At 37.2% G+C, this 14504-nt stretch overlaps 1 protein-coding gene across 2 annotated transcripts in view; it reads right to left on the reverse strand.

The window, feature by feature from the left end:
- Positions 1 to 1736: 1736 nt before the first annotated feature.
- Positions 1737 to 14504, reverse strand: part of GMCL1 (germ cell-less 1, spermatogenesis associated) — a 30733-nt gene continuing 17965 nt past the window's right edge. For both annotated transcript variants that reach the window (XM_024201251.3, XM_024201252.3), the window contains exons 10-14: positions 13248 to 13317; positions 6617 to 6692; positions 4955 to 5100; positions 4632 to 4719; positions 1737 to 3229 (exon numbers count right to left, since the gene is read on the reverse strand). In XM_024201251.3, the coding sequence (XP_024057019.1) occupies positions 3101 to 3229; positions 4632 to 4719; positions 4955 to 5100; positions 6617 to 6692; positions 13248 to 13317 (509 nt within the window). In that variant the 3' untranslated portion in view covers positions 1737 to 3100. The remainder of the gene's footprint in view (positions 3230 to 4631; positions 4720 to 4954; positions 5101 to 6616; positions 6693 to 13247; positions 13318 to 14504) is intronic.

Raw genomic sequence — 14504 nt, forward strand, 5'->3', positions numbered from 1 at the left:
GAGATTAATATTAGGAAATTTTTCCCAATTTGAGCAAGACCAAGGAGATACTCTGAATTAAAAGGCAATACATTTAAAACTGGTAAGAAATGTAGGGTATACAGGGAATATCTTGAGTAATATCAGTGCAGCATGACATTATACAGTCATAACTTAGGCTACGTCTTCACTACCCGCCGATCCGGCGGGTAGCAATCGGTTTATCGGGGATCGACTTACCGCGTCTCGTGAGGACGCGGTAAAATCGATCCCTGATGGCTCTACCGTCGACTCCGGAACTCCACCTCGACAAGAGGCGGTAGCGGAGTCGGCGGCAGCGGTCGACTTTCCCGCGTCCTCACCGCCAGGTAAGCCGACCTAAAATACGCAACTTCAGCTACGGTATTCACGTAGCTGAAGTTGCGTATCTTAGGTCGGAAGTCCGCTGTAGTGTAGACCTAGCCTTAGTAAGGTTCATAAAAAGATTAGGTGCCTGTATAACAACTACTGTTATACCAGCGGCATAGCACCAGCAATCCTCAGACTTCAGGAAAAGGATTTCTGTTGCTTCTTGCCTACAAGCCTCCCTCCTTACTTTGTTGTTCTGTTTTGCAATGTTGGCCTTAGACTAATTTTCATCATGTTCAATAAAACATAGGCTATTTGAAATAACTACCTGTGACTGGAATTCAAGCTTCAGTTCTTAGTTTTTTCTTTTCTTCTTACAGTTCCGTCATTTTGTCAAGTTTTGACAACAAGAATACTTACAAAAGAATTAGGGCAGCGTGTGACGTGATTTTTTTCACTTCTGTGTTTGGACTCAAACTTATTTTCTTTCCCCTACTTGCAATGGTAATATTCAAAGTATATGTTACTGTGCCCTCTTGTAAATGAGTGCTAATTCCCGAACATTAAAATAGAGATAATAGGTTTTGGCACTTCATGCCTTCTCCTTCCCTTCCCAAGAGTTTCCTCTAGCCGTTTCTTCAATTATTGCTAATTGAAGCGAATCTTTTAGGATGCTTTTACTATAAAAGCAATTATAAGTAAAAGCATTTAATGTTCAGAAGATTCATCTTATTTTTTTAAGCCCTCCTGCTATTTATTAGTTTCAGGTATTAACCACAAGGTATTAGACATTTTCCAGATATCATTAAGTGGTTAATTCATGTTTCCTTCTTCAGAGTACAAACAATTACTTTGAACACACAGTTCTAATGACAGCTAATTTATCTCTCTCAATAAGGCATATAAGAAAAAATGATGGATATAAAAATTATTCTAGCTGCTGTGGTTTGAAATGCCAAGAGAGGCTCAAGAGCAAAATGAAAGTACAACATAAATAGAATTACCAAAATCTAAATGAGAAATAAAAGCAATGATCAAGTTTGGAAAGGACACCTACCAATCAGGCCTAGGTTTTCAAACGAAGAAGCCTTTTAAAGTCAGACACAAATAAGTGATGTGATTTCCCAGCCCCCAGTTACCGAGAAATTAATGGGAGTCGAGGGTTCTCAACTATTTGAAAAAAAATCTAGCCACTTATTTAGGTGCCTAAACAGGAATTAGGTTCCCAACTAAGCTCCCAAGCTTGACTTCTTTTCTTCAGGCTCTAGCAGGATGAAGTCCTGACTGATTTCCTCTCTGGTATTGTCCCAAAATACTTTTGACATTGTCATACAGCTAATAGCCAACATTTTCAGGGTGATTCAGAAAATATTTCTGGCAGAAAAGAAAGATTAATGAGCACTGCACTATTAAATTCACTTTAAATGATTTATTCACAAGTTGTCACTGTTTTTGTCATTTTGCTAAACATGTATTTGTATCCTTGTTACAATGTACAAAGGTTCTATCCTTTTCTGACAATATTAACATTAAAAAAATAGGCTACCTAAGGAGGCAAAGTTCTTGCTTTGCATCCATAAATCTGTAAGTAGGAATTCAAGGTATCAATAGACAAACATAAAAAACAAACCAATATGTACAAAACTAAGAGTGTACATCTTATCCTTGACTTGGATCAGTTAAACACCAACTTGGAAATGAATCCCTTGTTCTCAGCTCCTATTCTGGATCCTGTGACCTTGCTTAACTGATGTTAAGTTTGTGTTAATTAGCATGTATAACTCAAAAGGCACTCAAAGGTCACAAGTTCCTGAGCTTAAGTGGGATACAGATTCCCAATGAAAAGTTAAAACAAGATGTTACAGAAAGCAAAAAAGTTAAAAAAAACTGATATTTGGTATACACAAATATATTAGGAGTCAACTGAATCCTTGCTGAAAATTGTGGTTATGTCAATAGAAAGACTCATAAGGGCGGACAATACACCTTTGTAGACTTCTCGGTACATCAAAAAAATGCATTTCTGAATGAACTTGTCTGAAAATTTCAGATGTGTTTTTCTTACTGTTACTAAAAAATGAGGAACAGAAGATAAAAAATATTTTCCACAAAGTTTAAAAAAATGGCCTAAGACCAAGAAAAACAAATATACATATGACATGTGGAAGACTTAAAAACTAAAGTGGGTCAGAAAAAGTGTACAACAGTTAAATAACTATAAAGAAATTAAAGGGAAAACGTAGCCCTGGTGTAAGGGCCACTGGAGTCAGCGGAATTTGGAGCTTGCTATTTACAGTTCTGGTACAAAGAGCACAACCCAGTGGTTAGTAATGGAAAGGTTTTTTTACCCAAATCTAACAAGTAATCAGGAATTTTACAAAGAGGTTAGTAAAATTTTATCCACACGATTTACTTTTATCAGTTAGGCTCAGATTTTGCCCCGCCGCTCCCCCAACAACAACAAAAAACCCCAAACAAACAAACTTGTAACAGATTTCATATAAATTTGGAATGGAAGTTCTCTGCTAATGTAGAACAGAAAATACAAGTGAAAAAATGTATGGTATAACTAGTTTTAGCCTATGTGGTTTCAGATCTTTTTTTCTGATATGCATAGGAATATACTGAGGATAAAAAAAGTAGCCGTATATATTTATCTGCTACAATATAAGGCCTTTGTTTATTTGTCATAGCTATGTGTGTAAGCACGGCATTTAACTTAAAGCAGGCATACAGTTATAAAAGTGCTACTGTGTTCCACTAAACAGGTCTCTCAGTTTTCTGGGTTATCTAGCAGTCCGTCAGACTCAGTTCTCTTCTCTGGTGATGTATATAAGAAGTTACAGCAGATATACAGAGGAAAGATCAGAAGTCTGCTGTCCAAGTTCATTACTACTTGTTCCTGTAAATCAAATATGAAGGAACATTTTCAAATAAGTTTAGAACAATAATTCATACTGCTGAACAAAAATAAAGTGCGGTACATAATTTAGAAGTGCTAGAACAGATTCAAGTGAAACAGCAAAAGACTGGAGATTCCATCTAATTGTATGTTGCCTCCAAAAAAGAAGATGGAAATCATCACAGAACTTAAAACATTTTATAAATTCATAGCACTGGGTATGAAGAAAAAAATAATAAATCCAAGGTTATATAATTCATTCCCTCTCCTTCACTACACACGACCAGCCACCCTAAAATGAATAGTTTTATTATACTTCAACTTTGCCAAGACATTCTCTACCCTGCCAAGCTTCTCCCTACCTCACTCCCTCAATCCCCTTAAACCAGAGACAAGAATCAGCTAAGTGCAGGAGTTGGCCAAACCATCTCTACCATCAGAGAAACTCCAGGGGCAATCTCCTACCATTTAGAGGTTTCAGCAGACTGGATAATCTAGTTTATTATATCTAGGAGGGGCTAAAATTTCTTGGTAGTGGAATTAGCCAAAACATTTTTGGCGGTCACCCTCAGAATGAATCTGGACCCATTGAATTTGGAAATGTATCCTATAAGAATATTTGAAATTTACATGGAAACAAACCCTGTGTGCATGTGCCACACAGACATTGCCATAATCAGGAAATAAAGGAACCGATAGTAAGATATTGTGTATGAAAACATGCTCCCTCGCCTAAACTATTGACCCAAAAGTGGAGATCTATGCATTATCTTTAAGAGAAAACAAACCTTAGGAACAAGTTACAAGACAATGCATTCCAACCAGGGTCCACATAACAGTCATGTGCCAAACTCTGCAACTTATTCCTAACAGCAAGATTTCAAATTAGTCCTGAATTTGTCCTTTACACAGGTAGGAGCTAACAGACATTTATTTTCAATACTCAGAAATATATTGTAACATGATTAAAAATACAAGATCTGCATAGATTTTATATTTAATATTAAACTACTTGCTACTATAATTGGAAAAACTGTGCCAATTATATCTACAAATTTTGGTAACAGCCTAATGTTAATTTTGGCTAGCTATGAAAAGGTTCCCTCTTTCACTAGCTTGTTAAATCAAATCTGGTTAATTTCTCAAGTGTTAGAATTCTGGTTAACAATCATTCTTAAAGACATTAAGATAATGGTGTATATCTTCAGCAGCACCTGAGAATTTCATTACAGCCATGAATGAAATCCAACTAAATATTCTGATTTAGTTCTCCTATTTAAACTAGTAATATTAACTTCCATTATGTGTGGCAGAAGCATTTTAAAACTCCATGTCTGCAACTACAAAACGTAATTTTTGATGGTTTGGACTATTACTAGATTTAAAAAACACACAAACATACCTGATCTTTCTCAAGGGTCAGGATCTGATATCCTGTGGTTCTACTGCAAATAAGTTTTCCACTGCTATCAAAAGAGGCTAGACGTAATCTAGGGATATAATGAAAGTTAAATTACTTGATTCAGCCTCCTGTAATTTTTTTTTTCTGAGGCTAAAGGAAGAAGCCAGCTTCTACCAGGGAGACAGGAGCACACATTGTCATACATCATATTTTGTGCCAATGAAATTGCTATCTGTTAATGAACCAATTCCAGTACGAAATCAGTTGAAATACTGGCTTTAAACATAAAACTTCAATGATATGAATTGTTGGCCATTCCTCACCTGAATGCAATGTTTCTCCGTGGTTGCAGACTGACTGATCCACTGCATGGCTGATTCAGTGTGTTTCGTTTGAAAATGATGTAGCGATTTGTATACGTGACAAGCAGATCAAAGCCAAAGTTGAATCCAGTCCATCGCCAGCAGTACTAAAGAACAGAGAAAACATGCAAGACCTATTTTATTTCAATGGGCTATACTAGTAAGAATATAGCACTTCTCACTCTGAAGGATCCCAAAGCACTTTATAGCCTTACATATATACTGAGGCCCAAAATCTGCATCAGATCCACATATCCCAATGTCTGCATGGAGTCCTACTGAAACAGTGAACTCTGCATGGGTGCAAGTGTCCACTCAGACAGATGTGATTGAAGAATCAGGGATTACTTCACCTACCACTGAAATGCAGCCACTTCTGGGGTGCAACACATCTATCTTACTTCACATAACAAAACTATAGAACAGTTTCTGTACATCTCAGAGCACTGCCAATTGAAACAGGAGAGGTGTTTAGATAGAGTAGTTACGCAATTGCCTACATTGGAATGTGGTTAGGCCACACGCTTTAGTAGCCACATAACTCTTACACAGAGCCATGGAATTATACACAATTTAAAGCCATCTGTCCATAAAAGATTTTATAATGCACCAATTGCCAGAGTATCTCCAGGCAACATAACTCCAGAGATCTCTGGACCATGGGTTAAATATATGTATGAAGTGATTGATTACTTCAAACAACAGATCCTTTGGTTAAATGATTTTAGCGTGCAGTTGGGAAACAAGTCCTTCACCTTTCTAATGCTCTTCCATAAGACCAGCTATATAAGGATATACACAAGATATTCCTGTATAAGAACTAATCTTTAGATGTTTACTACCAAATTGTGATGTAATCTTGAGCATTGAACATTAATGAGTTCTATTGCAGAAGGTGACCAAAATTGGCACTGTGGGGTTCCACGTTTAATATCAGTGATTTGCATAATAATATGCTCAGTTTATGGATGTAAATATATTTTTGTCCAACTGCCAGCCCTGAAAACTCAAACTGCGACCTGAGAGGCAAGCTAAATTATTTCCTTGTCACGGCCCATCACCAATGAAGTTTTTTGAAGCCAAATTAGGCCAGACACCTAGTCAACTGTATTATCTTCGAATGATACTCTCGGTGCACCTGGACAGCCTCATTCTCTTCAAAAGCTTTGCTCAGGTGTAAATCAGAATTAAACAAACAATTCTCTATAAGAAGAAAATACATATCGCTATCTTTGCAGGTGTGTTGGTTCTCCAGAACACAGTCACTTTTCAGAGTAGAAGTAATATTTTACAGATGGTATTATGCACATTATATTTAAAATTATATTTAAAAAAATTCATGATTCAGGAGTTTCGAACAATAACTTCATTTTTCCACCTCTAAAAATGCTCCATATTCAGACTTTGTTTTATAGCACTAGCATGATGACTTTAGCAATATTTTGCTAGAAACTAGGAAAGCTGACAAGTATTTCAGTAATAAGGAGCTTTGTTTATTTCCATTAAAATCTTCCTTTTTGGTGCAGTTTCTGAAAAAAGCCACTGAAGACAAAGTTTCTGAAAATATTTAACACTTTCGAGATAGCTTAGTTTTGTACAAATTAAGGTATGGTTTATACATACATCGCCATCCTTTGCAAGCTTCCTACCACACCTCATGCTGTTTCCTTCAAGTTCTTCTTTATTGATTTCTTGAGGCCTATGAATGTATGAAGTAGACCATTTTGAGAATGATTCTACAATTTATTGTTTACTTGTAAGAAAGATAGATCAGTAACAGCAGCAAGAAAATGCTCTGTGGAATTTCAGCGTAAGTCAGCTCCTAAGTCAGATTCTTATTGTATTTTGAGCTGATATGCTTTTACTAAATATAAGCCTTCCAGTTCAGTTTTTCCTCTGGCTCTGGCTTCTAGCTCAGTTCTGCTTCTGAATTGAGGCAATACATGTCAGTGAGGCAAAACCCGACTGAAAACCATCCAATTTAAAAATAGAACAGTTTCTTGCATTTCTCCAGCCAAATGAAAAATAAGACGTTGAAAGCTTCTGCCTCTAATATTGAAGGTTTTTAGTAACATACATAGATTCATAAAACAAGGTAAGTGCTCTGAGGACACATTCAAATCAAAGAACCCTGTTACATTTAATGGGGCTAAATGACATGATCTATTCACACACACACACACTAAGTAAGGAGGTCAGGTGGGACAAATGGGATGCAAACGGGTTCTCTGATTTTGTTATTTTTGTAGCGTAGACACACTCGGACAGTATTTACCTGCAATTCAGAAGGATTACATCCAGACAGATCATCTACCAGAATAATAATTGGACCCTCCAAACTAACGGGTCGTATAAATTACGGTTGCCATCTGACTATGGGACTTCAGTGTAATCAAGATGCACCTACGGGGGGAGGGGTGTGTGGCTGGCATGAAGGATTGCATGTGTAGGTGGATGGTTAAGGAGCTTGTCTACACACAAAAGTTGTACCACTTTAAATATAAAGCATAAAGAACATTTAACATACTGCACAGCATCTGAGTGGCAGAGCTGGAACCCAGGAGTACTGACTTTATCACTTTAATTACAAAGTGGTTCAACCCCCGTATTGTGGCTGCAGTTGTACCAGTATAAAGATGGTTTATATTATTATAGCTATTCCCATATGGGAAAGGGAATAATTACATCCACATTATGGGTGGCTTTGGTAGAATTATTTTAGTTTAAAGAAATCATACTCCTAACCAAAATAGCTATACAGGTACAAAAAATATATGTAGATCAGGCCTCAAAAAATTAAGTCCTAGTCAACAAGAGTCATATTATGGTCTGGCTTTAAACATTTATAATGTAGTCTGTTATATAAGTGTTATCCATTCCACACGTCTCCAAGGTACATTGAAAACAAATGAAATCACTATAAAAATTATATGCTAAATTACTATTAAAAATTCAAAAGCAATCTGATACAGCAATCAAAATAGTAACAGGCCACTTACTGCATTTCTTGCCATTATAAACATGCGCTTGTAGCTACAGCACTGAAAAATATCAACTAAGTAATTTGTGGCCTTTTTCTAGATTTTATAAAGAACACTAGTCATAGGAGAACACTAGTCATGAGTCGGCAATGTGACGTGGCTGTGAAAAAAGCTAATGCGATCTTGGGATGCATAAGGCGAGGTATTTCTAGTAGGGACAGGGAGGTGCTGCTTCCGTTATACAAGGCGCTGGTGAGACCTCACTTGGAGTACTGTGTGCAGTTCTGGTCTCCTATGTTTAAAAGGGATGAACTGAAACTGGAACGGGTACAGAGAAGGGCAACTAGGATGATCCGAGGAATGGAAAACCTTTCCTATGAAAGGAGACTCGAGGAGCTTGGTTTGTTTAGCCTAACCAAAAGAAGGCTGAGGGGGGATATGATTGCTCTCTTTAAATATATCAAAGGGATAAATACCAGGGAGGGAGAGGAATTATTTCAGCTCAGTGCTAATGTGGACACGAGAACGAATGGATATAAACTGGCCGTGGGGAAATTTAGGCTTGAAATTAGATGAAGGTTTCTAACTGTCAGAGGGGTGAAATTTTGGAACAGCCTTCCGAGGGAAACGGTGGGGGCGAAAGACCTCTCTGGCTTCAAGATTAGGCTAGATAAGTTTATGGAGGGAATGGTTTGATGGGATTCCGTGATTCTAATCAATTAGGCAATAACGGCCATCGCTGGTAAAATGAGGGTCTGGCTAGAGAATCTTGCCTGTATGCTCGGGGTTCTGCTGATCGCCATATTTGGGGTCGGGAAGGAATTTTCCTCCAGGGTAGATTGGCAGTGGCCCTGGAGGTTTTTCGCCTTCCTCCGCAGCATAGGGCAGGGGTCGCAAGCTGGAAGATTCTCTGCGACTTGAAGTCTTTAGATCACAATCTGGAGACTTCAACAGCAGAGTTAAGGGAAAGTGGGGGGGTCAGCTTTTGTGGCCTGCATCGTGCGGGGGGTCAGACTAGATGACCATATTGGTCCCTTCTGACCTTAAAGTCTATGAGTCTATGAGTCTATGAGATTAAATACTTTATAAAGAGATTGTTAACTGGGACAATTAAGTGGGATATAAACATAACAAAATTCTACAAAATTGGCCATAGAATTAATTTTTATTTATGATGTCCTAGCTAGCTGATAGTCGGTCAAATATGTTACCAATTAAAACATGCACTGTGGATACAGAACTTCATTCTTTCTGGCAGAATAGTGGTTAGTTTTCAAAATCATTAACAAGTTATTCTAGTTATACATTAACCTCTTTCTACTATTCCTTCCAACTAGCTACAAAAATTCAAAAAGCTTAACCATTCAACAGTTTAAACTAACCACTTAGACAGCATTACTCCTTATTTACTCCTTCACATAACACAAGAACCAGGGGTCACCCAATGAAATTAATAGGCAGTAGGTTTAAAACAAACAAACAAACAAACAAACGGAAGTACTTCTTCACCACCTGTGGAACTCATTGCCAGGGGATATTGTGAAGGCCAAAACAACAACTGGGTTCAAAAAAGAATTAGATAAGTTCTTGGAGGATAGATCCACTGACTATTGGGCAAAATCAACGGGATGCAATCCCATGCTCTGGGTGTCCCTAGCCTCTGATTGCCAGAATCTGGGAGTAGACAACAGGGGATGGATCATTCAGTAACTGCCCTGTTCATTCCCTCTGAAGCTCCTGCAATTGGCCACTGTCAGAAGACAGTATACCAAGCTAGAAGGATCGTTGGTCTGACTCAGTATGGCTGTTCTTATGTACCAAAAAGTACAACAGAATTTAATTCTGAATATTTACCCAGATAAAAAACTAAAGTGGAAAATTAAAGTAGACTAATCTGCAGCTTCCGTCATTTCCCTCGAACTACTGTAGGCACAAAGATCTATTTCAGCACACAAAAACTACATTAATGTGAACATAAAAAGTGAGCCTACTTTAGGTTTACTGTAGGTAAAACATGTTTTGATGACTGGATCCAGTACTATGTGCTAACAGCTTTCAAGGACAGTGAAGAAAGTTCAAACCCCTTTAGTTGCAAACTACTTTACTGAAGTGGGAAGGGTTGTTACTTCTGGCCTCTCAAGTATAGCAAAATGTTGAATCACGCAGCATTTCTCTAACATCACACAAGGGTAGTAATGTGTATGAAGAGTAAAATGCACTTTTAATGCAAAATCATTTTCATTTCCATAGTCCAAAATAGCATGTGCCCCATTAAAATGTGCACCAGATGGGATACGAAAATAAAACTACATCACTTCATGAAGCACTGTAGGTGACAAACAGTTTTCACATTTTGTTCAGATTATTTGGTTTGTGGTTTTGGTTAACTCTTCATGAGATGTCAAATACTATAGTGTCTGATAGCTGCACCTATCAGAGAGAGAAAGAGACAGAGAAAGTTGAGCTGGGGGCAGGGCAACTGGCCAGGATGAAATATGGGGAAATTTCTGATCATCAAGTTATTCTTTTACCCACCCATTTGACTTCTAACGTCCATACCTTCCTTCCTACGTAGCAATACCTGGTATCTCTTTTCTTATTTGAAATATTAATTAGGAACCCCAGCTGACTGTCCTGGGTCCCAGGAGGATGTGTTCTGCTGACAAGCAGTGGAGCCTCTGGAGTTGCGGATTAAAATCTGGTTCTCTCTGGGATTTGTAATGTGACAGACCAAATCCCAAAATGAGGAAGTGCCAAAACACAGCACCGAGGGCAGTATCTCCCTCCTACACAATCCCAGAACAGTAGGGGATAGGAAGAAGATATTAGCTAATTTTACTAAGACCTGGACAAAACACTGTTCAATAAAATTAGCTAGGGCACCACTGAAAAATCCCTGGAACATCTGATCTCCTTATACAAACCTACACAATTTTCACTGATTAAACTAAGAAATTATATTTGCCAAATCACTCTCCAGCTCTACCCAACATTAAATAATTACAATATGAGAAAGCTATCAATAGAAGAAATGATGCAGAAAAACCTAAATAAATCTACATTTGTCCTGAGATGTCTGGATTCATAGACAATAGTACTAAAGACTTGTTAAACACACTTTTTTCTGTTAAATGAAACTGCTTAATTGTTTCAAAATGTTAAGCTAACAGCTTCTCTTTTCAGTTTAGTTTTGGATGTGATCCAGAAAGTTATCAAAAAGCCTTTTTTTAAGCAGTACATATCAGATAGCAGACATTAATATTAATAAAGTAAATTCTTCAACAGCAACAGCAGCACTGAAATACTCCTAAGTGAGATTAGCTTTATCTGCCTTGTTTTCGCTGTCTAATATTTGACTTCATATGAAGCTCTGGCTCTGCTCCTCCTCTTGAAGTCTCAAGCCTAATAACATAGCTGTAACTCATTGTGCAATGTTTTACTAAATGATAGGTACACTACAACTCTGGCATTTTCTACTTGGAAAAATGTTCAGGTCTTGTAATACACTTTATTTAATGCAAGATTAAAGAGTAGTAAAAAAGACCTCATAACTGCATACTTCATTTGCCCTTCTAAGACAATGCTGTTGCCATGAAGAGGCATCTGACAAGCAAGTTTAAAAAAACAAAAACAAACAAAAAAAACAAGCATACCCTAGCCTAGCTAGTAGATGCGCATATTTTCTAAAATGACAGATGCTGGTTTGGCAGAACTGATGCAAGAAAATGGAAACCAAAGTAAAAAGGGAGACAAAAGGCAGGCCACAAAACTAAAATAGCGTTCGTTATCTCTATAAATACCAGCAGTCTTACAAAGCCCTCTAATACTGAACAGGCTACAAAGCATCATTATCCTCTCCCTTCTCCCCTTATTTTGCCTCAGTTTCCATATCTATAAAGAAATGAAGTGACCTGTTCAAGGTCAGACAGCAAGTCAGTGAATAAAAGGAACAGAATGCAGTTCTCGTGGCCTCCAGCCCTATAACTCCAAACCCTAGACCTCAGTGAACATTACCATATAATACGCTCAGATACTGAAATGATTGTTCCGGTGGCAGTTATAACATTATAAGGGACAGCACATTAACACTTATTAGCTTTTATTGATCAGTGTTATGCTAAACAAGCCATTTTATATCTGTTATTCTGATAAATGCACTCCATATCAAAAAACTCTCCCACTCTGAACTACAGGGAAAAGTAAAGTAATTACCATTTTGTTAGATGGTTAGCCAGAACAAGGACACTTTGATCACTCAGACTAAATCCTGGATTAACCAATTTATTTTTGAGGTGGAAGGGCCATCAACTCCATGTAACTGAAAGCATCTGAATAAAATGTATTATCCCTGGGGAGCCAACATAAAATTGGGTCTGTAATGCAAATGGTGACAGGTAAACGAACTACAGCATTGCAAACAGCATTATAATATGGCTAAGGAAGAGACTGCAGAGGAAAAGGCTAGGGACACAGTTCAAAACTCCAGCAAGTGATGGCACTATCACAAAACAAATAATTTAGGAGCCAATTCAGAGAAAAGATATATCTGGCTTCTATGCTACGCAAGCTCTTTAAGATTCCCAACTAAAACAGCTACCACTAGTGACTTGCATGGAAGCAACATACTATTTTCTAAATAAGAACCTAAAGATTTATTTTTGAAACTAAGAAAAACTGGGACAGAATACAAAGGAAGGACTGTAGTCATGACTGTAGACAGAAAAAATGCTTCTCATTATACACACTTGAAGGTTGAGAGTTATCCCTCCACTATTTACCTAATTCAAAATAGTTCTACAAATTTGTTTAGCCTATACACTGTCCCCTGTCCATCCAGCCACATGAAAGGGGGAAAATAAACCGGAAGGATAAATTTAGCTTCTGCATATTTTTCATTTTTTCTTAATCCATTTCAAAATTGATTACTAAATTACTATTTCAAATCCTCAAAGCACATATGCAATACCAGTGGTGACAAATACTGACCAGTATAAAAAAACCTGGAAAATAATGTCCACCTCTAAAGTTGTATTATAGAAAACAAGTTCTTACAGTTCTATTTTGCAGATGACCAGAAATTGACCAGATGAAAGTGAATGAAATAGATTGCTCCACAAAGAATTGGATGTGATTGAAGTTTAAAATAACTAACTGTTTTAGGCCTAATTTTCTCATTTTGATGTGAACTCTAAACATTTATGCATATCAGAGTCTATACCAGAGAAAGATTCTACTCAAAATAAGAGATAAAAGAAAACCTGTAATATACCTACCCAATATCATTGTCTTGTTCTGCTCTGAGCATGGCAAACCACTGCTGTTTGTAAACAGAGGACAGCCATTCTAAAATTAAAAAAATATAAATAAATGTGGAGATTTCTTTGGAGGTGAGAAAGGGGATAATTATATAACATTTAAAATAAGGAAATAAAATTATACTGAGATGAAAAAGTTTCGTATTAATTAATTAAATAAATAGCCAATTCACATCCAGTCAATTGATATTTCACTGGTATTCCCATCTTTAAGATTTATCTGAACTATTTTAAGTTGCAAGTAACAATAAAATAACCCTGCTCAAAATAAAGTAACAAATAACACTACATGCATTTTTTGTTACCAAATCAGCACCATTCCCTCTGAAATAACTATATAACTAAACAGTTTTTCCCCCCCCTATGCAAAAAAGAACTGTTACAAAGGGGTTAGAATACAGTTAAACTATAGCTTACTGGTATGTGGCATATGCAATCACAAAATGATACTTCGAGATACAATAGTACTGAGGCAACCTCTTACACAGCGGGTATCACTGTCTCAGTCTCAAGTGAAAGGTCATATTGGAAAGTTATGCAATCAAAAAGAATATAAAACTGAAATATAAGAGCAGTGAAGATTCGAATATAGCTACACTCAAAAGGAAATGGAAGGATAATGCCTATTTCTTATATAATGCTTTTCATCTGTACACAGCGCTTCACAATGTTCAATGTATTTTATCTTCACAACACCCCTGTGTGGTAGGAAAGCATGACATCCCCATTTTACAGATGGGGAACTGAGACACAGAGAGGCTAAGTGACTTGCCCAAGATAACACAACAAGTCCATGGCTGAGCAGGGAATTGAACCTAGATTTCCCACACCCTAAGCCAATGCCCTAACTACAGGACCAAGGATGCAACTATTGGGAAAATTAGAGAAAACTGATATGTGGAGTTTTGTTGTAAGAGTAATAGGAAGGTTTTACAGCTATCAGTTTTACAGGAACAACAGGACAGTTCTAAGGCAAACATTAAAGAGCTGGTTAAAAGCTCAATGTCCTGGAAGAGAGGACCGAAGTTCAATATAGAGCGGAACAAGTTCCACTGTGAAGAGATGAGAGAAGGGGCAAAGAGGCAGGTAGGTGAAGTCAAGTATAAGGTAAAAAAAGTCTAAGGGGAGTTGGGGGGAGAATTCAATTATTTAAATAGGGAGTAAACAAAGGTGGCAAAAGGAAGGGAAGAATGAAAAAAGCACTCAGGATGCCCA

The sequence above is a fragment of the Terrapene carolina genome, unplaced genomic scaffold (genome assembly GCF_002925995.2).
Source record: "Terrapene carolina triunguis isolate 2854851 unplaced genomic scaffold, T_m_triunguis-2.0 Scaffold53, whole genome shotgun sequence".
Lineage (NCBI taxonomy): Eukaryota > Metazoa > Chordata > Testudines > Emydidae > Terrapene > Terrapene triunguis.